The sequence below is a fragment of the Salarias fasciatus genome, chromosome 7 (genome assembly GCF_902148845.1).
Source record: "Salarias fasciatus chromosome 7, fSalaFa1.1, whole genome shotgun sequence".
Classification (NCBI taxonomy): Eukaryota; Metazoa; Chordata; class Actinopteri; order Blenniiformes; family Blenniidae; genus Salarias; species Salarias fasciatus.
The window spans coordinates 19,330,672-19,357,268 of record NC_043751.1 but is presented as its reverse complement, the minus strand read 5'-3'; the positions used below and the strand labels follow the sequence as shown (position 1 = coordinate 19,357,268).

Genomic DNA, 26,597 nt, shown 5'->3' with positions numbered 1-26,597 from the left:
TCTGCATCAACAAGCTCTGCCTTACTAACACTCCATTAAGTCAAATAATGCGATGCAAACCTCTTATAATGTAACAGCTCGTTCATAGTAATCCTGGTGAACTTGAAAAAGCGAGGGTCAGCTCCGTTTCATCACGCTGTCCAGTAATTTCTATGTCCTGGAGGAGCGATGATTAATTCATTTGTGAAACATATGGAGGAAGTGATAAGAGTGGAGGTGAAAGTCTTTGACTTATTAATTATGTGAATTTCATTCAGGTAGGCTGCGGATTCAGTGGGTGTTCTCTGCAAGGAAATTAGCAAGAGTACATCTCGGTTTGACAAAATGATCCGTGCAAGGGATAAAAATAGCAAACATTTATAAATGGCACATGTGCACAGCTAACAGAGAAGGAGACGTGAGGATTAAATATAATGTAATGACTGTATTGTTTCTAAATGAATGGCTTTGCTGCACCCATCATTAATTTAACAGCTTTATATAGTTTTTGTAAGACAGTACCATGATTTTCGGTTTATTCTGATGTGGTAAAGACAGTCAGACTCAATGATGCCCCAGTGGTCTCCTGTGATGACTGAGATTATCGCCGACGGCTATTAAATCATTTGATATGCGCGTGTTGTAAATCAAATAAGGCTATTATTCACAATAAAAGGCGTCTTTGTGGTGGCTGATTAATGTTTGCTACCTTGTGCACTAATAGACTGTTTACTCAATTTAAATTAGGATGTGAAATGCCTCCAATGACGGCGCAGCAATTATCACTCCGACAAGCAACACTGACATCTGGTAGGAATAACACACCTGACCTTGACATGTCTTCCTGCAGCTGCACATAAATTTAGTCCCTGCTCCGCAGGATTATTTAATTTCAGACAGAGAGCTGATCAAAACAACGAAACCTTGTTTGTTGCTACATGAGCTGCTGTTAGCTTGTCCGTATTACACATGGCGGACCTTCCAGGAAGTGACCTTGCTCTCAGTCGGAAGGGGGATGAAAGGCTAATGCTTTCCTGGGATCCTTGATGCAGGGTGCGAAGAGGAGATGGAGGAGGTGTGGCGTGGAGCCGTTTAGCTGGTTAACATATTGTCAGTACAAGTATGCTTTAATGCTGTTCTCATCAGTCCTGAGAAGTGCTGAGGTTGGATTTACTCCCAGCCCTCCATTCTTACTACATGCTTGAATTACACACTGATAGTAGTCCAGCAGTCAGGGGATAACGCCACGCAGCATACAGAGTATTTCCCCGCTGCCTCACTCACCATTTCCAGTTGAATTTATTTTGCATCACAGCTTGTTAAAAATCTAATTGTCGTGTTTTAACGGTTGCGCTTGCTTTGGAGTTGCCAAAATAATCTCCCCTTTGTCCCTGAGAGGCTGATTTTATACTCACAGTAAACGTTAGATATGATAAGAGATACTTGTGCCTTCATCATTAGGTTTGCGACTGCTTAGCAGTACAGCAATTTGAGAGTAGAGTGCTGTTTATCAGTCACTACTGCTTCTTGCTGATGTTATAATGGGCTGACGTTGAAAGAGAGGATGGTTTGGATTTCATCTTGTAAAATATATTCAAAAGTAATATGCACTATGCATGTATTTATTTTAGATTTTCCTTCGGGTGATCAGGAAGGTTTTGTCATGGTAATTAAAGAGTAATTACACTGTCAAGCTTACAGTGTACTAATAATAAGGCTGCAACCGAGCCTTACTTCTGCACGTCTTGTGGCTTTCAGCTGCACATTTCACATGAAATGCACATTGATTAAATGAACAGCACCCGTGCATACCATTGTCATTTCAAGAAATGCCATTCAAATCTCTCTTCGGGGTCCTCCTTGTCAGATTTTGGAAAGCCGGTCTCCCGTCTTCATTGTTGTGTGACGTTCTAGTGCATTAATCACAGCAGTTGAGGCTCTCAGGCTCTGCTCTGCTGCTGGTATTACAGGCAATCATTACAGCTGCATCCTCTCCAGATGGCTCCTGCCTCCACTGCTTTCTATTGAATTGTGCATGTTTAGACTCCACAGTAAGCAGCTCTTTGGCTAGATCCACGTCTTTATATTTGGAGTAGTAAACAAACCTAATTCAATGTAGGATGCTTTTCTGATGGACTAGTGATACCCGTGGGAGAAGAAATCACATTTTGAGTTCACCTTAGTGATCTCATTTAATAAAATACAGGGATATAAAATTTCACAGAAAGACATACAAATGAAATATGTCTCATCCATCTTTGGAAGCAGGGCTAACAACGAGTTGACTGCGTTGGAGTGTTTGCACGAGGATCCTGGTGGAAAAAAAAAAGTTCTCTCACACTAGTGTAAGCTCGGGGATTATGATTATCCCCCCGGGTTTCATCATGTGGTTTCTGCAATACTCACTCTCTGAAGTGACTGATGCTATTGACAACAGATACTGGAGTAGTTGTTGCTTTAGACTTTCAATAATCTTCATGAAGTGCTTGTCATCTCAGATATTTCAGGATTTTTGGACAAGATTAGTATGAGAGGAACTTAAAGGCCAGACAAATGTCTTCTGCGGTGTATATTTTCAGTGTGGGTGAGGACGTTTTTGCCTGTGTGGCTTGCCGTATTGTCAGTCTGAGGTCTGTAGCTGCTTGTCTTGCAAAGAATATCTGTGGAGGAGGTAGATGACAAAAACTCTGTAGGGCTTCTCTGCCCGTCTGTATAGAGGAGAGCTCATGTGGCGCCATTACCCCTTTTTCTTTGTCCGTGTCTCTCCAACTCTGTATGAAGAAAAAAAAAATCACACAAGGAGAAGGGTTATTTTGAAGACACCAGTGGTATATTACAGGCGGCCTCATTCACAGCTCCATCATTATAGGAAATTTACCTCTCGGACTTTCTCTAGTTTGACTCAAAAGAGGGCTGTGGATGAGCGCTGAGTTTTAAGAACAAAAACCTCCCTGTTTCCTCATGTGGCTGAGATATGAATCGTGTCAGTGTGACGATATGAACTTTTGCCTTTATTCAGACCACAGAGGGAAACACTGACTTTTTTTTTTCTTCGTGTTACAGTGGAATGTGGAAGATAAACCGTGTCTCAATCCAGAAGCTGCATCCTTTAGGCTGCATTTGAAGATCAGTGACTTTTTTTGAAGAGCAACAAAGCATTCCCGATACAACAGCTCAACTACAAATGCAGCTCCCAAATTTAGTCTCTATTTCCAGGACAGTGCAGGATACAAACAGGTGTTTTCTGCAAAAAAATGTGTAAAATTTCTCACTGTCATGTCTAAAGCCCAACCTGGCATTTGGTTCTGCACATCATACATGAATCAATGTAATCCACAAAAGAAAAAAAAATGCTTTGAAGTCTCCATATTCCCAATATTGGAATCAAAATGCACATAAAACAAATTGGAAATGAATAGTTGAACTTCTCCCATCATTCCGAGTTCATCATAATGCCGTAAATTCATTGCAGATCGACGTGTTGGGTGACAACTCTGGCATCCTTTCATCAGCTTCACCCTGCAGACCTGCCAGCCTCAAAGAGGAAACAGCTCTTAGACTGATGCACGGCAAAAAGGTCTATTTTTGTAAGAGTAGAATTTGAAATATAAGGGTGAAAAAATTTGCAATTCCAAAGTATATTTCCAGCTGAAGTATATTCTCTACTTTTGATGTACTTTTCTCAAAAATGCCTCAAGTCTGATGCTGTGAGTGTATAAATGTTCACATTTGGAATATTAGAACTTGAATGTATAGGGTTTGAAATGAAATAATGAAAGCACTGTTGAAGAAACACATTCAGAGTTTCATTGATAATCAACAGAATCACAGCGCCGGGCCGTTGTTGATTAGTGTTTGTACATGAGAGCAGGCGCTGGGGAAAGATTGGATTGCTTTTGTTTCACAGACAAATCTTTATTCAAACACCTTTCAAGTCTCTTCCACACAATTAAGACTACTGAAAGTCTTATTGGTAAAGGTGAACTTATTTATTGCTTTCATCCCACTCTGTCATGAAGGCAAGGTCAAGAAGGAAGGGAGAGAAAAAACTGCATTGTCAGCATTTTTTCTTTTGTGGTGTGCACGAGTGTTCGAAGAGCAGAATTGATTCACCCTAATTGTGGTTCATAAAAAAAAAAACACCCACTGATCAGTTTCACAGTGACATTTGCTTCTGGCAGAGAATTCAAACCCATGAAAGAATGAATAATGATGCAGCGAGGAATTATTCTGACCCACCGCCTGTTGTTCTTGCCGATTAGAGAGATTTGCCTCCTTTTTTCTGCTGAAATGTTGTTTCTTGTCACTGCTCGGCTAACGCTTCACGCAGTCACAGTTGGGCAGAAGCTCCTCGTGCGATATCCCTTTCATATCAGAACAGCTGAAGAGGAATGAGCTGCTGATGTAGGGCTATGGCATAACGCACATTCAATTTCACAGGTAAAGATGTCCCCGAGGAGATAATTGAGATGATTTGTTCTGTGCCTTGTGGTGTGTTATTCTGCCTCGGAGACTTCCGCTTCACACTTTTCAGCCCTGATTGTTTTATGGAAGGACATTTTAATGCTGGCTTGTTGATAATGGCCATGACACAGACCATTAGTTTGGAATAATGGGCAGTGTTATGACTTTATGCACTCTAAACCTTACATTATGTGTCTACATTTGTGATTTTCGTGTGCACAGGTCGGTGAGGCCATTAAACAACCTGCCAAGATGGTGGCCTTGTCATTGAAGATTTGTGTGCGCCAGTGCAATGTGGTGAAGACCATGCAGTTCGAGCCGTCCACGCCTGTGTACGACGCCTGCAGAATCATCAGAGAGAGAGTCCCAGAGGCCCAGACTGGGCAAGGTCGGAGGTTGACTCGTGCAAGCGATTTTTAAATTCACAGAAATCCATAGCTGTTTACATCTGCATGTCATGTTTCTCACTTGGTCTTTCAGCCTCGGATTACGGCCTCTTTCTGTCTGACGATGACCCCAGGAAAGGCATCTGGCTGGAGTCTGGAAGGACCCTGGACTACTACATGCTGCGAAATGGAGTAAGTCATACAGCCGACTGTGGAGAGCTGTCAGTGTCAATTATTGTTTGTGAAAGTGTTTTCCATTTTCTAGCTGAACCTAAGATATTTATGCTTCCCCGCTTGCTGGGAGCCTCTTGTGTCTGCTGTATAAACGAGTGTATGGGGCTATGCATGTCACTATGCTTCTCCTTCCCGTTTTCTCAGGACGTCTTGGAATATAAGAAGAAACAGCGGCCGCAGAAGATCAAGATGTTGGACGGCGCAATTAAAACCATCATGGTGGATGACTCCAAAACAGTCGGCGAGCTGCTCGTCACCATATGCAGTAGAATAGGTACGTAAGTGTTAATCGGTAAGGCACCATCCAAACCGTGAATTATTCAGCTGAACTTTTATTTTTAGTCCCAGGCATACCATTGGACTCACGCTGAGTCGCATTATGCTGTGTCATTATGTGCTCCACCGTTCATATTGGAACAGCCGCATTTGTTGAGCACTCCAGAGCATTTAGGCATGCACGGTGTAGCCCTAATCACCTTTTGTTGAGAGGAAGATAGACATGATTTATCAAGCTCAAACAAGCTTGTTCTAATAAATGCTGAAGTGTTGTGCCTAAGACCCAGACCACGGCGTCCCTGCCTGTCACAGAGGTGTTCCCTAAGCTGTATATTTCAATTATAATGGGCTGCTACCAAGCCTAATTGAGTGAGGAGGAGAGGGATGTGTGTCTGGCAGATAGCTTTATTGGAAAATGTTTATTTGGAGTAGGGCTTTCTGCTTGGCTTCTTCTCCTCGGCTCCTATTTTAGTTTGCTGGCTCCGTACCAGCTTCCCTTCACTTCTGTTTCGAAGTCGAGAGAAAGAGATAAAACCAGAGTGCAGGAGAATTGTCGATTTGCTTTCTCTATCATGGTAGAAAGTCGTCGTCCTGGTTTTGAAACAGTTTTCCTCCTCCTGAGAATTCCCTGGCTAACCTTTTCAGGAATCACCAACTATGAGGAGTACTCACTCATTCAAGAGGTGCCGGAGGACAGGAAGGAGGACGGGATGGGGACGCTGAAGAAAGACCGGACCCTGCTTCTGAGAGACGAGAGGAAGATGGAAAAGCTTAAAGCCAAGCTGCACACAGATGATGACTGTGAGTCAGTACCTGACGCCTTAATGGTTTTAGCCCAATTTTAATTTGTACATCATTGAACCTGACATTTGGACTCATGTCTTCTGTATTCCATTCACATCTGAATGCATGATGAAATAATATAGTTATCGTTTGCCCAGAGGACAGCAATTAAAATTTGAAACATGCAAATAAATAAATTACAGTACGTTCCACCTTAGGCTGCAAACAAGTTAGGATTTTTACTTTGTGTGTGATAAATTTGTTAAATTTTCTGTCAAAGCCTGTATGTCTGCCTGGCTAATTTCACCATTATTACCCTCCTTGAGCAACATCTGTGAAAACTGAATGCCTATTCATTACGGTGCCTGTGGTAACGGAGTATGTGTATTGACTGTGAAGTGAACTGGCTGGACCACAGCAGGACATTCAGAGAGCAGGGAGTGGAGGAGAGCGAGACTCTGCTGCTCAGGCGCAAGTTCTTCTACTCGGACCAGAACGTGGACTCCAGGGATCCGGTTCAGCTGAATCTGCTCTACGTCCAGGTGAGCTTGTTACGTCAGCCTTTAGCGCTGACGCAGCAGAACGAGCGAGCGAATGATAAAATTTTAACCCTTTGCTAAAATAACTTTAATAATGAACGATCAACTCAAACCTCTGCCATTTGACTTTATTTAACTAGCATCATTTAATCTGGATTCTGCGGGCAGCTCAGCCAAATCAGCCACTAAGAGCAGCTAAAATTAGAGAGCTGACAACTGAAGCAACACTGCAGCACAGCCCTTATCTCTGAATTTACATTTTGCCTAACGACAAGCACGTATTTTAAACGATGCACGTATATGTGCGCATCTCGTATGCAGAATCCAAATCAACTACATGCTTGCATGTATGCACACACACAGATGTCCCCCTTGAGATGCAGGGCGATCGATGGATAGTGGGAGGAGGCTTTGCGCTCGCAGAAATTGCTGTAAAACATTACTTGGAGGTGAATTGTACATAGATCATTTATTCCTCTCCCACAAAAATACGTAATCTGTGAGAAACAGCAGCCCACTTGGAGGTATACATATTATCTGAAGTACTCACAGTTGTTCATATTTACCTCTCTTCAGTGTTTCAATCCCTGCTGCTTTGGGAGTTTTTGAATACGGCTCATGAAAGAGACGCAGACTCCCGCCCTCTCTATCGGCTCCAGATGCTCTCCTCCCTTCTATCTGTCTGTTGGTGTTTTACCTCTTTTTTTTCTCTCTCTTTCCCTCCTTTTCATCCCCTCACAGTCTTGCCTGTCTGCACTCACTCTCCATCTCTTACACATTCTGACATAGTCACACACTTCCCCACCCTTTTTACCCTGGCACACATTACAGCGGCGTGCACATCATGGTCTCCCCTCAACACAGACTCATATTTCTTTTCACAATAACAACTCCGCCCCCTGCCCTTGCCCTTCCCCTTCCATCTCCCCCTCATTCTCTCTCTCTCTCTCTCTCATACACACAGATTGTGACTGAGATCACAGAGACTCCTCACATAGCAGTGGCTCTAATTTGTTTCTCTGTTAAAAAAAAAAAAAAAAAGGCCAAACAGCGCCAGAAGAGAGATCTTTAGTGGAACATACCCCAGGCTTCTCTTCCTCTCTCTCTCTTTATGCAGCTTTATTGAGCCTCCATTTTCCATTAATTCACATTTTCAGTTATACTCTGAAACTCGCCAGTATTGCATAATTGAATTCAGATCGTTCAGATGATGACATTGTTGCCGGAAACTCTTTGACAGAGCACGCCTGCAAATATACAGTGACCTCAAATAGTTATTCATGACTTGAAGCTTCCATGATTTCAACCACACACGCTCACACACACATAGTGGAGACTCTGCCAGTAACCGACTAATCTCCTTTACTACTCTGCCACTCCCTTTATGTTTGTCCTAAGACCCAGACAAACCTCTCCAGCAGTAACATAACCCAGTGCTGCTCACTCTCTCGCTGTCATTCTTCATCACTTATGAAAATGCATCATTTGGATCAGGAGACGGCACAAACCAAAGCAGAGTGATAGTTTGTCTTCCGAATAATCCAGTCTTTGGTGAAGCTTTTCTGGCTGATGTACCTGACATCCTGCATGGCACATCATTTCACGCTGACAGCATTTTAACAAACTGAAGGTTTTTTTGGGGAATGAAAATTCCAAAAACACAGAAAGAGGCTGTATATGTCTAATCTTCAGTTGGTCATTGAATAATGTTCTTTTCCTCGCTGAACCGTTTGCAAACATGTCAGTTTAAAGGCTGTGCACTTTCAGGTGCTTTAGTGCTCCCTTATGTCAGCATTTATTTTTATGGCTTTCTGTGATGCTGTGTGCTCTGCTGGACCATGGCGGACTGGCTGACCTCAGTGTTGTGGCCTCAGGCTGTATGTGTCATGGCTTCTGATGTCTTGTGCTTCACTTCCACTCATGCAGCTCTATTATGGAGTCCCAGGACCAGTCCCTGTAAACGCCTGGCCTATCTGCTTCGGGTAATTGAGGGTCTGTCTGTAGAGACTCTTGACAGACGTGGCGCAGATCTGGGAGGAGCGGCCATTTGTCACAGACAGACAGACGGACACATACCTTTTTGTTAATGTGACGATGGGCTCAGTCATCATCGTTATTTGTGATCATCAGAGTTATCGCTAACACGTTATGAAGTAACTCATCACTGTCGTGGCACTACTTATGGAAGCAAGACGCTCTTAACTCATTACTATCATAGGACTATCACCAGAGTGACATTTACTGAGGTTTTTGTTAGTTGTTCATGAAAACAGTCAGAGAGCTGCTGTTTCTCTCTGTCCTGCTCCGTGAAACAACACGGAAATATTTTCGTTAAATATTTTCGTTGTGAGCTGATGTTATGTTGCCTCCCCAGTGCTAAAAATGGATAAATAACCTTGCGCTTACCTTTAATAATTTCAGTCTGTGTGCTGGTGGTTTTTCTCAGCTGGTGTGTTGCTTCTTCTTCTTCTTGTCATGAATGAATTGATAAATTGTCTTTATTCATTTCAGACATTTAACAAAAAGGTTACATAGGTTACAAACATTAAATCTCATTCCTTCTCCTTCCATTATTTAAAAAAAAAAAAGTATGTTTTGTATCCCTGTTGCAAAATATAGTTTTTCAATAATTATACATTTTCACAGTAATAATACTAATAAAAAAAAGGTAATAATTCACAGATTACTTTCTTTCAAGCACTACTGGTATCATGAGTTTCACATGACTGCTGGAAGTCGTGTCCCCCGTGGCAGGAGTTCATGTAGCAGAGCGTTTTCAGCTGAAAATATCACATGGGGTCACACGGTGCCTCAGTCTTTAACCCTCTCACCTCGTAGGAGCAAGGTCATGGACGTTTCCTCACACAGTCCTAAAACATGCGTGTGAGGTTAACTGATGACTCTAAAATGAATGGGTGTTTCTCTGTGTTGGTAACTCGAATACATCTTAATAAAGAAAACAAAATAGCTATACCATATGATAAAATGCCACCAACAAGCATCAGCGGACTCATTCATGCTTCACAGGCACTGGCTCACTCACAGCTGTGCAGCTTTCAGCTGTCTCCCAGCTTCCAGTCATATTCACGCAGGTGCACGGCTTGACTTCATGACACGACTCACTTTACTCTGATGATAGCACCTACCATCACCACCTGCTGTGCAGCGCCCCTCACCATCCCACCCTCATCAAAGTACACAGCCTTTTTTCTTTTTTTTTCTTTTTTTTTTTTTTTTTTTACCACCTCCCGGGTAAAAGGGACGCTATATATTTAGATGAAATGCAGAGAAAGCTGTGATATATTTCCTCGCGTGGACGATTCTCACAGACTTCAATCCAAGGCGCTGATCATCTAAGTGCTAAGCTGTCATTTCTGAGCCAATTTAGCTTGTGAGTGTGAACCCACTCTGGTTCCTGGCTACCTGACCACCGCTACGTTCACCACTCTGCCGGATAACGACTCCCTGATAATATCACCAGTAATGGGAGATGAGAGGAACGGCTGATATAATGTGTCCTTTGCATTACCGGTGTTGTTCTATCACTCTCTTTTTAGGGTGGAAGTCACCGTTACGTTGATTACATTGCTGTACTCACAAAGCAGAGCAAACTGCAGTATGCGTCTGCAACGTATAGATAAGTGGTTCACATCCAGGGTTCTAGATTGACAATGTTAGTTTTACTTCGACATATAACGAGGCTTTAGGATTTCTTTTGTTAGAAACAGTTATACTATAAAAAAAAATAAGGTGTGCCTCTGAAATAATTGGGACATTTCAAGATGCCACAGTATTTACTGTGCAGTGTTATTTATACACTGCTGCACACTCACAGTATTTCTCTAATCATAACAAAGACTTCTGCAACATATTTCTCTAATGCTTATGGCCCTTCAGTGGATCCTTTTTTTCCCCCCCAATCTTCATGCACTGAGCAACGACAGGTCTAAATTTATTTCATCTGCTTCCCCCTTACTCTTAGTGTCTTTTCGCAAATGAAAACTTCTGGTGAACAGTGTCTGTCAGAGTGAATGGCATGTGTAAGAGCTAATTATAGAGTGTCTCCTTGCGTTCAGTCGGGGCTCATGCACTCCACAGTGAATTGCACTTGGAAAGGGGACTTGATTGTGAGTAGAGGAGATTGTTGTCCTCATTACAGCAGTAAGCTGCTGCTTAGTTTTTCATTGATGTAATGGGATGTAAGAATGAGTCGAGTCCGCGCCGTGCACTGATATGCTAATACTAAAAGCACGGATGGAGCCTCTCTCACTGTCAGCGAGGACTCTCAGCTTTTGGAGCCATTAAATTTGCAGCAGTGAACTAGAAAGAGGGAGTGAGAGTAGACTGAGATAGAGGGAGAGGCAGAGCTGACTGCCCCGTGGAGAAAACTCTTCATAGGGATAAGCATTTGAAAGATGTCAACAGAGGCTTCTCCCTTTCCATCTACTTAAATGATGAGAATACTGTAAACCTCCAGGCTGTATATATGGAAACATGTATGATCAACACAGAAGATGCACAAAGATTTTTTTTTTTCTTGATAAAAGTCATTAGATTTCTTGATATACTGATTATAATGTAATGCAAATGGATTATGGTGAAGGAAATGGATGCCTTTCTGTAAAGTGTTTTCCTTTTTTAATAACACTTAATGGGCCTGTGATGACAAATTGTCGAAGTGGTTGTATTTGAAAGCAGGCGGAGTGACTTTCATCGTCATAAACAAATCTTATTTGGCTCCGCTGTGTGTACGAGTCTCTGTTATGATGTATGTCCTCTTGAAACACTCTTAGTCACTCACTTATGTATCCTCTCTTCTGAAGCCAGAGTTTATCCAAAGCACACAACGAAGTGCTCATTACAGAGCTCTGTTGGGTGAATTTTGGATAATTCTCCTGCCTTTGTAGTCCTATCCCTTTTCCTGTGTGTTACTGCCTCTTACTCACTCTTCAATCCCTCTCCTCATGTCTCCTGCAGGCGAGGGATGATATATTGAATGGATCCCACCCTGTCTCCTTTGATAAAGCCTGCGAGTTTGCAGGGATCCAGGCTCAGATCCAGTTCGGACCCCACGTGGAGCACAAGCACAAGCCTGGATTTCTGGAGTAAGCTTCTCTTATCAAAAAGATCCTTTAAATCCTGCATTCAGAGGAGTGCCGTGCTTTTACACGCTCGCCTCGCCATACAGTAGTTATCGCCTGCTTCAACACAGGCTGCGACTTCAGGGATTTCCTCCTGTGGAAAGCTCAGGGGTGATGTCAGCTGTTACAACTGTTTTCTCATCTGACCTCATATGTTGAGGTATGTTAACAGAAAAGGAAATGCCTGTAGCTCAATCGGGTAACCACGGAAAAATGTCATTTATCTCCGTAGCCTGAAGGAGTTCCTACCGAAGGAGTACATCAAGCAGAGAGGGGCCGAAAAGAAAATATTCCAAGTACGTATGTTACACCGATCACATGTTGCACTTAAAAAGATGAGTCTGGGCTTCAGTTTGAAGGTGAAATGCTATAATTTCAAGAGGCTGTCGACAGTTTTAAATTGGCAAATTGCGAACAACATGTAAATGGAGATTTAACTCTTGTTCCAGGATCATAAAAACTGCGGAGAGATGACAGAGATTGAAGGAAAAGTGAAGTATGTGAAGCTTGCCAGGTCCCTGCAGACGTACGGCGTATCCTTCTTCCTGGTGAAGGTAAGACCTGAAACTGTAATTTTACTCCAATGAACTACATTTATGGGAAACTGAAAACTTGGACAAAGCAAGCACAGAAGAAAAAAAGTACAATGTTGACGTAACTTTCCCTATTTTTCCTCACATTATTCTCTGTCTCAGATTTTCTGACTACAATAAACATGCACGTATGATTACCTGTCAAATATATGTCATTATATTATAATGCGTGGGAGCCGTAATTGCAACGATAAGTCAGACATGCCATACGAAAATGTGCATTTGTTGAAAGCATTTAAAAAGACCGTTCTTGCAACAAATCAGGAGATTCGGAGTGAGCGTGTTTTCACCTGCCGCTCAGCAGCACACCGAGTGCTGTGAAAAACCTGTGAAAATAACAATTCTGTTCTCTTCTGGTATGACAAACACTGGAGAGAAGTAGAAGTACAGCGTGTGAATGGGACGATGTTGGAAAGGCAGGTATTATAAAAGCTTTCCAACATGAGCCAATTTGGCTATGGACTTGTAAGTAAGACTGGGGAAAAAAAAGGCGGAAAAGCGTCTGCTGCAGTCTTAATGGACGATAAATGGGATGTTTGGCTCCGTAGTTAAGGCACACTGCAGGGTTCAAATTATCTCCGTGAAAATGTGGGCATGAAGGAGTGTGTGTGTGTGTGTGTGCGTGTGTGTACACACCTACGTGGACCAGCACTGTCTGTTCAATGAGAAGATACAGTGATGGAGTTTTCAAGACTGTTAAATAATTCACTCCGGCTGCACTCTGCTCTTGATGCTCTCAGAAGCACAGACTTGGCTTTGTCAGGGCGTTTATTGTAACCTTTCATTTCTCATCTGTCAGTCTTTAATCACTGTAGGTTCAGGCTGGGAAGTCCTGAATTTGCTGTAAACACAACAGGAGGAGGTGGGGGGGATAAATAAGCCTGTATGCCTGTGATACTGGCTGTAGTCAGAGTGCATTCAGGTTTGGACAAAGTGGAGACCTTGCCTGACCCGATTTTTTTCTTTTTTACCCAACAATGATCAAGGTTAGACTATTTCAAATAATGTAATAATTCAATGTACCACTTCAGATTAGAAAATCAAACTTCCCGTTTGCGTTCAACCTTGGCAATCATGGCGTTTAAGTGAAGTGACCTAAAACAATACATGTTTTTAATAAACCTGTGTGCAAGGATATTAAGAACACTGAGACAATGTTATCTGTCCTTGTGTGTAAGAGCACCGACCCTTAAAGCTGACTTATTGCCCTTTGTGCAATTCTCAGAGCTCCAAGAGTTGAACCAAGTGATTAAAAAGAATTATAATGGAACAAAAGCCTCAAATACACATATTTGAACTTCCCATCTCTGCACACGCTGCTAATTTTGGTTTCATCCTTTGCACTCCTGGAGGAGAGCCAAGTGTGGGCTCTGCGTCTGGAGTGAGCTGTAATAGATTTTCAGTGGGGAGAGAGTCGGAGGGCAGTGGAGCCGGTCAGGCAGAGAGGTGGTGGAAGTGCCATGCCGCTGTGCTGACAGTGACTAAAACCTGTGGAGACCCTATTCAATAAAGCAGCAGTTAAACAAGCCTGAACTCTGCTGGGTCAGTTCACAGCTGCCCTTCCTCCTCCTCCATTCAGGGCTTCAAGCCACAGACACAGCATGCGTATTACAGCAGAATGCCACTATGGGGTTTTTTTTTTTTTTCTTTTTTGCGTTCGCGCCTTGAATGAATCATCCGTGTAGGTGTTTAGAGGCGCCATAAACGCTGTCTGATGTTTTTCCTATCCGACAGGAAAAGATGAAGGGTAAAAATAAGCTGGTCCCACGCCTGCTGGGGATAACCAAGGAGTCAGTCATGCGAGTGGATGAGAAGACGAAGGACGTGGTGCAGGAATGGCCTCTGACGACGGTCAAGAGATGGGCGGCCTCCCCCAAGAGCTTCACCTTGGTACCGTGTGACTACCCCCCCCCACCGCTTCAAGTCCTCAGTGCTATTTAAAGAGGCGCTGAGGAGAACGGCGTGTTTGTGTGCACGGATTTCAGCAGCTCTGCATCATACATTCGCACTCCTGACCAATTTGTATTTCTCAATAGAAATAGTATCCTTGAAATTGCGCAGCTTTCGGACTGCGGTATTGAATATTTTCATGGTGCAGGCACGCTATTTCATCTGAGTTAACAATAGATTCCTGCGGGAGAATGTGCAGTATTTGGATGTATTATTTATCTGAAAGCTTTTTCAATTTTCTTTACCAGCTGTTGGCTTTTTTTCTTCCTGTGCTGCAAAAGGGGCACTCCATTTAAAGATTAATAGATTATGCAAATTTATAAAGGAAAAAAAACAAACTCCGAGGTATATTTGCCAACATTGATTTAGACTAAAAATACTCAGGAATGTGTTGTTGTGCAGAGCTGTGAAATGAGCTGTTTTCACATTCATGACAGCTCTTTTTTAATCAGCTCTTAGCTCGTCGATTCTTCCTTTTATTAAACCCGGGAATCAGGAAGGCATCGAAGAGTTTACGCAGACTATCTACAGCCAAATATTTTCTGTTTCTTTTCACACGTCACAAAGCGTTAATGATGTGTAGGATATTCAACGGCTGGTGCAGCAGCAGAACAAATCAGGGGGTCAGATCCTTTAGATTTTTTTTGATATTACATTGATTTAGCTGTTACCGTATTTTCCGGGCTATAAATTGCACTTTTCCTCAGTTTTACTGGTCATGCCACTTATGTTCAGAAGTGATATGATCACAGAATGCTGCTATAGTAGCACTGCGAAAACCATCAATACGACTGTATTTGACTGACAGAGATTTCAATGTGCAACTAATGCGACTTTTCTGAATCACACATTTTTAGAACTCAAATTATAGCTAGTGCAATAGCGATTAAATATAATAATATAAAATAAGCTTTAGTGCGAAATCATAGGTTTTACAGCTGGCAGACTGTGTATAAAGATTATCCTTCCACACATTGAAAACCACTGCCTCACACTCATCAGGGTTCTCTTCATCGCACTGTAGGATTTTGGAGAATATCAGGAAAGTTACTACTCTGTCCAGACTACGGAGGGAGAGCAGATATCCCAACTCATTGCCGGGTATATTGACATCATTCTCAAAAAGGCAAGTGAAAAAGAAAGCATCTTGCTTCCTAATCTAAAATTCACCCAGTTCCTCACACTTGAGCCTTCCACTCTGATTTCTGCTGCTCTTCTCTCTGCAGAAGCAGAGCAAGGATCGCTTTGGTCTTGAGGGAGATGAAGAAGCTACCATGCTGGAGGAGTCGGTTTCACCTAAGAAGTGAGTTGTCTCTGCTGTGAGAAATTGCTGACCCTTCTGATTCAGTGAACGCCGTCTAGTTACTCTTCATGAATTCAAACCTCACTGTTTAATTGTGCATGTAATTACATTTCTGCCTGCCCAGCATGGTTGCTCCCCAAGAGAGGTAATGTTAGCATTAAATACAAAAACAGCACTATGAATCTTAAAATATCACTGATGATGTGCACGGTTTTTTCAGATTACAATTTGTTCAGTTGCCTTCTTGCACGAGTTTTGCCTGAGGGCAAGTCTTTTTAGTTTTTTGTATCACCTTATTCTATCAAGGAAAACGAGCATTATTTTCAAATTAAACTGTTTTGAATGTTAAACATGAATTAATTGGAAGCTCTTTCATTGAGTTTATTTTTTCCTTTCGGTTGTTTTCCCTCTTTGTTTTCTTGTAATGTAGATAGAAATTAGGTAAAAGTCAAACGTTTAACACTCTATTATACAGTTTGCATGATTTTTATCTATGCAAATCCAGCGAAGCCCCTATTTGGCAAAATGTGGCATCAGTATCCTCATTGCTTGTGTGCCAATTGACTCATGTGGTGTTTCTCAGTGCAAAAAAACATAATTGCTGCCTCTCAAAACAAGCCATAATTAACCAATGGAGTCAGGAGCATCTGTTGAGTTTGGAATGAAAATGCTTTTTCTTTTTTTCTTTTTTTTTTTCTGTACAATATCTCTTCTCACAATGCCTGCTCACTGCTGGAGCATTTGTTTGTCTGCGGTAATTGCTTTAATTATAATTTTGTCACTTTTGCTGGATTCATTAATAACGGCTTCATTCTCATCTGAAGCAATCATCATAATTTATTGATTTAAACTCGTACAAAAGCCCTTCACACTGGCACCCTAACAGAAATGATTTAAAGTTAAAATGTCAGGCAAGTAATTTCGATCATATGAAAATCAGTCACATCTTCATTATCTTCCTTTAGTTCTACAACCTATCGATATCCAGTGTTTTTTTAAACAAAGCATTTTGTTTTCCAACATTTATTTTCTGTTTTATTTATAACTCCTTTCAAAAAATAATGGATCAAGTAATCAAGCAGAAATAAGTTGTAGTTGTAGCGGATCTTCTGTTTCGCCTCTTAATGGCACATTCTCCATCCCTAATGAAGATTTATTGAATTGCATTTCACTATGGGTCGTTGCAAATTGCACATCGTTACATAAATGTGTGATCCATGTATCCACAAGATAATCGATCTGAAGCCTTCTTCATATATTTTGTACATGCAAATATGTTGAGTCGAACATATGTACGCATTTAAACCACTCAGAGGCTACGTTCATTTTTAAGCAAGGTCGCATGAGAGATTAGCTGAATATCAGAGAATAGACGTCAGTTACAGCCTTGACCTTGAGAGTAACTTACAACAATTACCCTCGTGCTGCTGATTGGTTTAAATCAATAGATTTCCAATGCAATGATTTATTTCTTTAAAAATTGGTTTCGCGTCACGAAGACAAGAATGTCTCTCATCCAATCAGGGTCTTACTGTTGTAGAAAGCCCGTTAATTCACTGACTTCTGTTTCGTTTCCTTCTGTTCTAGGTCCACAATTTTGCAGCAGCAGTTCAATCGGGTGGGACGGGTGGAGCACGGCTCAGTGGCACTTCCTGGCATTATTCGATCTGGGTCTATTGGTGGCCCCGACACTTTCAATATGGGTACCATGCCGTCTGCCCAGCAGCAGATCACCACGGGGCAGATGCACAGAGGACACATGCCCCCGCTGGTGAGTCCGAGTGTCTTCTCTTACACTGTAAAGCAAAGCAACTTTGTTTGTATTGCTCAATTACAGCAACACGGCAATTCGTAGTGCTTTACATCAACAGATATGAACAACAACAAATGTTCGCATGAGAACAATGAAAGTTCAAATTATTAATAATATGACAAATATGAAGAATAAAACTCAAAAAAGAAATATAATTCAAGAGTATTGCAGCACAGAATGAGTGGTTGTTTTACTGAAAGGCAGCAGAAAGCAGAAAGGTCTTCAGCCTGGTTTTAAATCTCAGGGTTGGAGCAGTTCTGTGTGTTTCTGGGAGTTTGCTCCAAATATTTGGTGCATAAAAATATGTTTGGTTCTGGGTCTGAGAACAGGAAGCAGGTTTGATCCGGACAACCTCAGAGATGATGAAGGTTTCACGACGTACCACAAGATCACAAATAAATACTTGACCTAAACCATTTGGAGCTTTGTGGGGGGGGCATTTTGGAGGTAATTCTCTGAGTGACAGGCGTCGAGGGTCAAGACCTGAGGCCTGTACTGACCTGGTGCATTTCAGTCTTTGAGAGGTGTTTGGAATTAGCTCCAGCCCTCTGACAATTCTTTTAGTTTAAGACCATGAAGACTGCGCCACAGTAGTCCAGTCGTATGAAGATAAATGCATGAATTACTTTCTAAATCCTGCTGGGACATCAGTCCTTTAATCCTTGTCATATTCTTCAGTTGTTAGCAGGATGCCTTTGTTACTGCCACCCATTTCGGTTGTAATTGAAACTGTAGCATCCAACATTTGAGTAATCTCTGTTGTTTAGAAATGACGTGTGCTTATGCATTGCCTCAAAACAGCCACGAGGCTCAATATTCTTTCATATTTTTTTCCAAATTTGATTATTCAGCTTGAGATATTGGAGGGGTTTTTTTTCCTTCAAAAATGAAGCATAGCAACATGTGCTATACTGAGACAGGGGAGGTTCGTCATCCTCACGCTACGAGTCCATCTGTGCTCTGTGGTTTATCAATATTTAATTGCCAGACTGGGTTTCAAATTTGTGTTTAGTTTTCTTTTGTTGAGCCCTCTGCACGTGTGTGTGTGTGTGTGTGTTTGTGTTCCTTGCTGTCGTCAGAGTCTCGCCCAGCAGGCTCTGATGGGGACCATCAACAGCAGCATGCAGGCTGTGCAGCAGGCCCAGGCCGACTTGGGACATGTAGATAATTTGCCACCGCTCGGCCATGATTTGGTGAGTCATGCTGCACGACTTGCTGCGCCATATCCGAGGACGGATGCTGCAAAAATTATTTGAGTAACGCAGTAGAATACGGTTTTACCTTTCTGACACAACAGATTACAAAGACATAACGCAAACATTATCGAGCATTGTCATCACATTAAAATACTTCATATTTCTCAAATGTAATCAACATGTTACAGTAAATGTAGAGACTGTATTTTATGCTTCTTTAATGTTTCTGAAGCAGCCCCAGTCCTTGATCCCTGCACTATAAATTTGATTTAAACGTAAAGTCGCCATCTGTACTGAGTACTAATGACTCATATGTTCCTCCAATCAAAGGCATCCAGGGTTTGGGTTCAGAACAAAGTGGATGAATCCAAACATGAAATCCACTCTCAGGTTGACGCCATCACTGCTGGAACAGCATCTGTGGTCAATCTCACTGCAGGTGAGCCTCCGAGGAACGCGAAAGACCACGAGTGACACACACTATTGTTTGTAGTTCTCATTTATATTTGCAGCCAACTTCTGATTTGAGAAGTCTACTCTTGCAAATTAAATTAATCTGTATAAATCCCTCATTATATTTTTTTCGACTCCAATGTCTGAATCAATAAATATGTTCTAAATATTCCAGTATTTAGGTATTTGCACTAATAGATTCAGAATGGTTGCTAGAATTAGCTCAGTCATGTCTCTCTCAGCTCCCCATGTCAGCTGGAACGATGCCAATCCGGTTCCAGTCAGCTTTTTGCTGGGTTTTAATCTTACCTTGCCATCTGTCCGATTGCACTTGTACTCCCCTCGCTGACTAATCCAGCGTTTGTCTCCTTCACCGCCGCTTGCTCCTTTGATGTGCTCGTCTTGATGGCGCCGTCTCAGATGACATTGATATTTTGTGTTTACGGCGTATGACACGCACGTTTCCCGGTGATTTGGCTCAAACCGACGTGGCGGCGCGGCACAAATTAAGGGCGCACAGCTGAGATGCAGTTAGACGCGCTTTGCAATAACGGCAAATCCGTCCCCTTCAGGCGAGCCCACAGAAACCGACTACACAGCAGTGGGGTGTGCCATCACCACCATTTCCTCCAACCTCACGGAAATGTCAAAGGGTGTCAAGCTGCTGGCGGCATTAATGGACGATGAGGTGGGCAGTGGACACAAGCTCATGGGTGCCGCCAGGATGCTGGCAGGGGCCGTGTCAGATCTGCTCAGATCTGTTGAGCCTGCAGCCGCCGAGGTGAGCCCCCTCCTGATTATTGCAGAGATTTGTCCCAACAGTCCTTTTGATATTAGACAAATGCACAGAATTTTTTTTTTTTTTTTTTCACCGTCCTAGCATAAGATGTATTTCAGGAGCTTTATCTGGGATGATTTTTGATCCAGAGGTCTGTTTCCCATAATTCATGGAGGCACGCGGCCAGACAGGCCTGTGTACTGAATGTAATGATGTCATCCTCACACAGCCCAGACAGACGGTGCTGACTGCAGCAGGAAGCATTGGACAAGCCAGCGGGGACCTGCTTCGTCACATGGGGGAGGGCGAGACTGATGAGAAGTTCCAGGTTGGAAACCGCCCACTCGCTGTTCCTATGACACTGCCGGCCAAACAGGAAGACACACACGCACACGCACACACACACACACACACGGGCTCCCTTTAAAAAAGAATGTCAGTATGCACTTATGCAATGACCTCAGGTTTTGCTGTTGGACTGACAGTTCATGTGGCTCAGAAACAAGCCGTCGGGAGCAGAGCTTTTAGTCGTCAAAAGGACAATTGAGTGTCTCAGACCTCCATTAATACGAACCTATCAGCGCCTGTCACTTTCCGCCTCATTTATTCATTTACACCGAAATTAATTTACCTGCCTCACACACTCCAGTTGAGATCTCCACTCACAGTTACCGCGCTTCACAGCGGCAACGCCTGGAAAAATAAATCATCCGCATTCTTGGTCTCATTGACCTTGAGCTCCTGCTCTTCTACCACATTAGGACACTGCAGTTTGTAATCCAACTGCTCTAGAGAGAGAGAGAGAGAGAGAAAAAGCACACGTCCTATAATCCATCATCAATAGCTTCCTCTCTCTTGTTGCTTTTTGTGCTTCCATTGTTCATTGTTTTGCAGCGGTGTGGCCATTGTGCTTTATAACCTGTGCTAAAAGAGTCAAGACATTTACTTTTCCTCGTCCCTTCAGTCACTGGTGCACAGCTGTTGTATGTTGCGGTGAAGGACATTGATTAATATGTTGCAGGACACCCTGATGAATCTGGCCAAAGCGGTCGCCAATGCAGCTGCCATGTTAGTCCTGAAGGCCAAGAACGTGGCCCAGGTGGCCGAGGACACCATATTGCAGAACCGGGTGATCGCAGCTGCCACTCAGTGTGCCCTGTCCACCTCACAGCTGGTCGCCTGCACCAAGGTACGCCACTCAAACTCATTCATCTCAACGGGCAGGTCGATAGAGGACGTCGCAGCAGACGAGAAACAGTCCACACTTCATGGATGACTGTATCATTTCTGTGAAAAATATTACATTTTTTGAATATATATTTTGAAGCATCAGATAGCATTGCAGTCCTATTATGTTGTATGCAATGGCACGAAAGGCACGAGTTTTCTTTTCTATGCTATCCTGTTTTATTCCATTTTATTCTACATGAAGCAGGAATCAGAAATTCTGACTCTTAATACAGTGTTCAAACTTCCTCTGTCATTTATGTGAGTTTCTGATCGTGTGTGTGTGTGTGTGTGTGTGTGTGTGTTTGGGGTACAGGTGGTGAGCCCAACCATCAGCTCCCCGGTGTGTCAGGAGCAGCTTGTCGAGGCCGGGAAGCTGGTGGACCGTTCCGTGGAAACCTGTGTCAAGGCTTGCCGCTCGGCCAGCGACGACGGCGAGCTGCTGAAGCAAGTCGGGACGGCAGCCGGCGTGGTGAGCCAGGCCCTCAGCGACCTCCTGCAACACGTACGACACTACGCGAGCTGCGGCGAGCCCATCGGACGCTACGACCAGGCCACAGACACGATCATGAATGTGACGGAAAATATTTTCACCTCCATGGGAGACGCTGGTGAGTACAACAGAGAGAAATAAAGCTCGAGTCTGTTTCTGCTTTCGCTGGACTCGCACTGTGTTTTGACTGCATTGCGGAGCCTTAAAATAAAATCGCAGACGTGATCTCTGGAAACCTCTAACCAAGTTCAAGGCTCAGATTATTTGTTATGGTTGCAGACATGAGGCTGAAACATTTTCAAACCCGGTTCTCAATTCTCATGGGGTCACAGAAAACATGTCATCCAAAACCAATACCTCGTTCTCAGTCTGGTCTCAATTAGCATCAGGAAAGCTTTGAACTCTAACAGGAAACACATGACCTGTGCATTTTTTTTTTCCTTCAGGGACAAAGACTTTCTTACTATAAATCAACATGACAAATGAAAAACCACAACAGATCAGCGTTCGGTGGTCGGAGTTTGTTTTGTGGATAGACTATTGGTTCAAACCCAAGTGTAGAGGATGTAGGTTGTAAAGCACCTTCATGTCTTTCGTGGACTTCTCTTGGTGAGTTATTTCGAGCTGCTGGTGGGTGTTTGGGAAACACAGCCATTTATAGCAGCTGTGTGGGGGAGATGTTTCTTATATCCCAAAGATTTTCTTTTATGTGAAAGAGGATGACTCACCAGACACCTTCAGCTGGAAGAGTGCACCACAATGAATACAATACTGCGAATCCAAAAGGCAAGGGCATTTACAGAAAGTTTTTGCAGAGCCACTCAGGTTGGATGTTAGGATAAATTGTTGTGCCTTATTGCCTGCAACTAAAAATCAGAAGATGGAGAAAGAACTGAAAATTCTCATTGGATTTTTTTCAGTTTAAAGCTCCTTGTTATACAGATTTTTATGAAAATCAGAGAAAAGCAATAGAATGTATAGACTTTGCAGTGTAAACAACATGTGTAATATATTTACACTGGGATTGCAACCTAATATTGCAAATTTTTAGCTTGGCTGCACATGCATTTCACTTGTGTGTCGGTGTAAATCATGTGTGTACAGCACGGCCTCGCTGCTTGTTTTCCTTGAGATTACCTTCATCACGAGAAACGCTTTCTTGATTCCACTAATGCAACAGATGATGGCAACTCTGAGACGCCAATGTCAGTTCCAGGTTCTGCCTGTCAAAGCGGATACAGATCGAGCTCAGTCCTCACTGGAAAAATAAGATGAAATATAAATTGACACAACTCCTAATCAGTTTTGCACCATGAGTTTAATTTCAGCTGGAACACGGCCTGGCCTCGTGCGGTCGTGTTATCAGGGCCGTGGGGTCTTGTAGATGTGCTGATGTGAGGTTCGCCTGTCTGAACAGGTGAGATGGTGCGTCAGGCCCGGGTGTTAGCCCAGGCCACCTCGGACCTAGTCAACGCGATGAGATCAGACGCGGAGGCAGAAGTTGACGTTGACAACTCCAAAAAGCTGCTGGCCGCAGCCAAACTGCTGGCCGACGCAACCGCTCGGATGGTGGAGGCCGCAAAGGTGGGAGGTGTTCACTGTAACAGCTGTACCTGCTACTCTCATCTCGTGTGAGAGTTTTTATTATATTTATGTTGGAGTTAATTGCAAAAAGTGACTTTTAATAAGATACACATTATTTTTAAATTACACATATTAATTTTTTCACCATGATTACTTGTAAAAAGACCTTGTAAAGAAGGTATTCTGTAAATAAAAACCTTTCTTAGTTCTTTTCTCTCTGCTTAAAGGTAAGTGTAATTGCATTCTTATTTTATTGTAGTTTAATTAGTTTGTCTTTTCCAAGTTGATGCAACAAAAGCATTTATCAATACTTCAATACTTCACAGTCAGTTTAATCCCAACAGTGAATGTTTTGCATTTTATTTAGATGTTCTCCGAGCGGCGTCACCGCTATCTCACTCCCGTGTGCGTAGCGTTACGTTAAATGCGCCGTAGAAAGGGCTGAACTGAATTACTTTCCTTTGATGGGAAAACCAGCCTCGGCGTTGCTGTTTGCACGAGCTACCACATTCATCTCACATTCAACATAAAAGGCTGCAGCATCACTGGCTCTTAATGAGCCCCCGGCAATGTGGGGCAGGATATTATCAGTGTGAAATATCCACGCAGACGAAGGCAGAGCTTATGGCTCGTTAGATGTTTTTGATCTGCGACGCATTAATCACCACATCACTGCCATTATCAAAGAGGAAGTGGAAATCTGGCACTGATGGTTTCCTTGGAAACAGAAAACTGGCAGAGCTAAATACATCTTTGCATCTACTGTACATTGTGGATAACCAGAATTTTTAGAACTTTTTTTTTTTGTAGAGATCTGATAGCTATTGTTATGCTTCACACGTACAATGTGCGTCATGCGAACATGTGTGTGTCTGTGTGTGTGTTCTCAGGGAGCGGCCGCTTACCCGGAGAATGAGGACCAGCAGCAGCGGCTCAGGGAGGCGGCGGAGGGACTCCGTGTTGCCACGAACGCCGCAGCTCAGAACGCAATCAAGAAAAAACTAGTCAATAGGCTGGAGGTGAGTCACTGCAGTCGACTTGTTCTCATATGTGTGTTGTTCAACCTCGAGCAAAGCACAAACCTACACTTTGCATCGCTTGCTTGGAAAGATGCCATGCCAACATCTTTTCATCCTGGTAGTATAAAAAAAAAAAGATACAGAAGGAGAAAAATTGTATTTAGATCTTAGACACTGAGCTGAAGGAATCATAGCAAAATACAGATGTTGATTTGTACAAATACAGTCAATCTATCATGTTCGCACATTTGTTTTTTCATTACAATGAGCTATAGATCCCATTAGTGCAGTGAATGAGCGATCTGAGGATAAAGATCTTTGTGTAGCCTTTGGTATCAGTTTGCCCCTAATGACTACACCTCCTCTACTCTCTTGCACCCAATGTTCAATTTCCCAGACACATAAACTATGCATTACCAAGTACTGCTATCAGACATGCATCTCAGTTTGCCTCTTTGCATCAGATGCTCACAGTAATGGCACTAATGGTCACCTCCATCACGGTAGCAGTGAGAACTAGAGTGCTCCGAGTCTCCAGGACTGCTTTCAAAGACGTATTTCATTCTCTTAGGATCCTTTAGTCTTACTTGTTGCATTCAGACAAAATATTTCAGTTGCTCTATATATCTTTTCATTTACATGTTAATTTAAATCATTTGAAATATAATATCCCTTTGCAGCACATTAAAGAAACACTATAGTCAAAAATACACCTGAAGTACTCCTACCTCTGTTATAAATTCTCAGTCTTTATTCTCAGTATAATGATATCATGTATTTCTTGCTTCTCGTTTCTCCCTCGCCTCCTCGTGCACTCAACAAAGGATAACTTCTCTCGTTTTCAGTCTTGTCATCACTTCAAAGCCTGTCTTGTGTGTCTGAATTAATGTGAGCTAAGCAGAATATTTTTAGCTTTTAGCTCCGGAAGCGTAGTGAGGGGAAAAGCAGTGTTGACCGACTCATTAAATAAAGATTGAGGAACGCTATCCCAGCCATCTCCCTCTCCTTACAAAACCATCTGGTTGTTAGTGATCCCAGTGTGCTGTGGACTCTGTCTTACTACAGAACATGACAGCATATTACAGCACGAAATAAAAGCGAGCGTTCCTCTCAGCCTAGCACGGCTCTCCAGCTTTAAGCTGAAATTGTTTTTTTCCCCCCATTTGTCTCCTGTGAACAGATAGCTGCTAAGCAGGCAGCGGCGGCTGCCACTCAGACCATCGCAGCCGCCCAGAACGCCGCTGCGTCCAACAAAAATACTGTCTCACACCAGCAGTTAGTCCACAGCTGCAAGGTAGGATGATCGCACTTTCCTCTCCTGCACTCTTCTGTTCTTCATTTGTGCTGATGTATTTAAGAACAACTTTCAACCAGGTGTTGAATATGAATCCCCTATTGTACGTGTGTTTTCTTTCAGGCTGTTGCAGACAGCATTCCCCTGCTGGTCCAGGGCATGAGGAGCAGCCAGGCTCAGCCTGAGGAGCTGGGTCCTCAGCTTGCTCTGATCATGGCGAGCCAAAGCTTCTTACAGGTTTGTATTTCACCTTGACGTCCTCATTGAATGTCTAATCACAGCAAAAACGCCGCTCCTTCGGTGCTCATTCATTTCCCTCTGTATTGCTGTTCCCGTCCTCCAGCCTGGGAGTAAAATGGTGGCGTCTGCAAAGTCAGCCGTACCGACGGTGGCTGATCAGGCTGCCGCGATGCAACTCGGCCAGTGTGCCAAGAATTTAGCGACCTGCCTGGCAGAGCTCAGGACTGCCACACAGAAGGTAACTATACATTACACTTTAAAAAAGATTGCTGAATTTAAAGGGGAGTTATTGATGGCTTGCATTTGAGATACAAATCACAGAAAGCATCCCTCCCTGCCTGCTTTGCATAATTTAGATGGATTCATTTTCATTTTCATTCATTCGTTTTCATCAAAGGCCCATGAAGCCTGCGGCCCTCTGGAGATCGACTCAGCCCTTAAAACCGTGCAGACGCTCAAGAGTGAGCTTCAGGATGCCAAGATGTCCGTCATCGATGGCCAGCTCAAACCTCTTCCTGGGGAAACCGTCAGTATATAATCAAGTCTTTTTGCAATTTGCAATTTCATACAGTTTTGTTCAAATCTGAAATAGCAACAAATGTGTTGTTTTTGTGCTTTTTTTTGACTCTCCACATCTGCTGAAAGAAGTGATCCTTTAAACCTAGACTTTTCCTAGAAAAAAGCTTCTTGCTTCTCAGAGCACCTGTGCTCCGCAGCTCTTCAGCATATCTTCACAAAATCACCGTCCCCACATGGGTTTGATTTTATTACTATTTAGCTACTAAAAAGGTTATATCATCATCTCAGTCTCAGTGGTGTGCTCTCCACTGAAACTAGAACTATACTGAAAAA

At 42.9% G+C, this 26,597-nt stretch overlaps 1 protein-coding gene across 4 annotated transcripts in view; it reads left to right on the top strand.

The window, feature by feature from the left end:
- The window catches only part of tln2b (talin 2b), a 77,729-nt gene that overhangs the window by 24,218 nt on the left and 26,914 nt on the right, over window positions 1-26,597 (top strand). For 3 of the 4 annotated variants that reach the window (XM_030095443.1, XM_030095442.1, XM_030095440.1), the window contains exons 1-24: window positions 4,696-4,831; window positions 4,924-5,021; window positions 5,208-5,337; window positions 5,985-6,140; window positions 6,522-6,664; window positions 11,639-11,766; window positions 12,035-12,098; window positions 12,252-12,356; window positions 14,130-14,285; window positions 15,370-15,471; window positions 15,572-15,648; window positions 17,236-17,419; window positions 18,541-18,654; window positions 18,988-19,096; window positions 19,683-19,891; window positions 20,118-20,216; window positions 20,910-21,077; window positions 21,432-21,726; window positions 23,026-23,192; window positions 24,083-24,211; window positions 25,392-25,505; window positions 25,629-25,742; window positions 25,849-25,983; window positions 26,143-26,271. In XM_030095443.1, the coding sequence (XP_029951303.1) occupies window positions 4,696-4,831; window positions 4,924-5,021; window positions 5,208-5,337; window positions 5,985-6,140; window positions 6,522-6,664; window positions 11,639-11,766; window positions 12,035-12,098; window positions 12,252-12,356; window positions 14,130-14,285; window positions 15,370-15,471; window positions 15,572-15,648; window positions 17,236-17,419; window positions 18,541-18,654; window positions 18,988-19,096; window positions 19,683-19,891; window positions 20,118-20,216; window positions 20,910-21,077; window positions 21,432-21,726; window positions 23,026-23,192; window positions 24,083-24,211; window positions 25,392-25,505; window positions 25,629-25,742; window positions 25,849-25,983; window positions 26,143-26,271 (3,261 nt within the window). Of the gene's footprint in view, window positions 1-4,657; window positions 4,832-4,923; window positions 5,022-5,207; window positions 5,338-5,984; window positions 6,141-6,521; window positions 6,665-11,638; window positions 11,767-12,034; window positions 12,099-12,251; window positions 12,357-14,129; window positions 14,286-15,369; window positions 15,472-15,571; window positions 15,649-17,235; window positions 17,420-18,540; window positions 18,655-18,987; window positions 19,097-19,682; window positions 19,892-20,117; window positions 20,217-20,909; window positions 21,078-21,431; window positions 21,727-23,025; window positions 23,193-24,082; window positions 24,212-25,391; window positions 25,506-25,628; window positions 25,743-25,848; window positions 25,984-26,142; window positions 26,272-26,597 lie in introns of those variants that run through there. The other variant, XM_030095441.1, reaches the window with a different exon arrangement.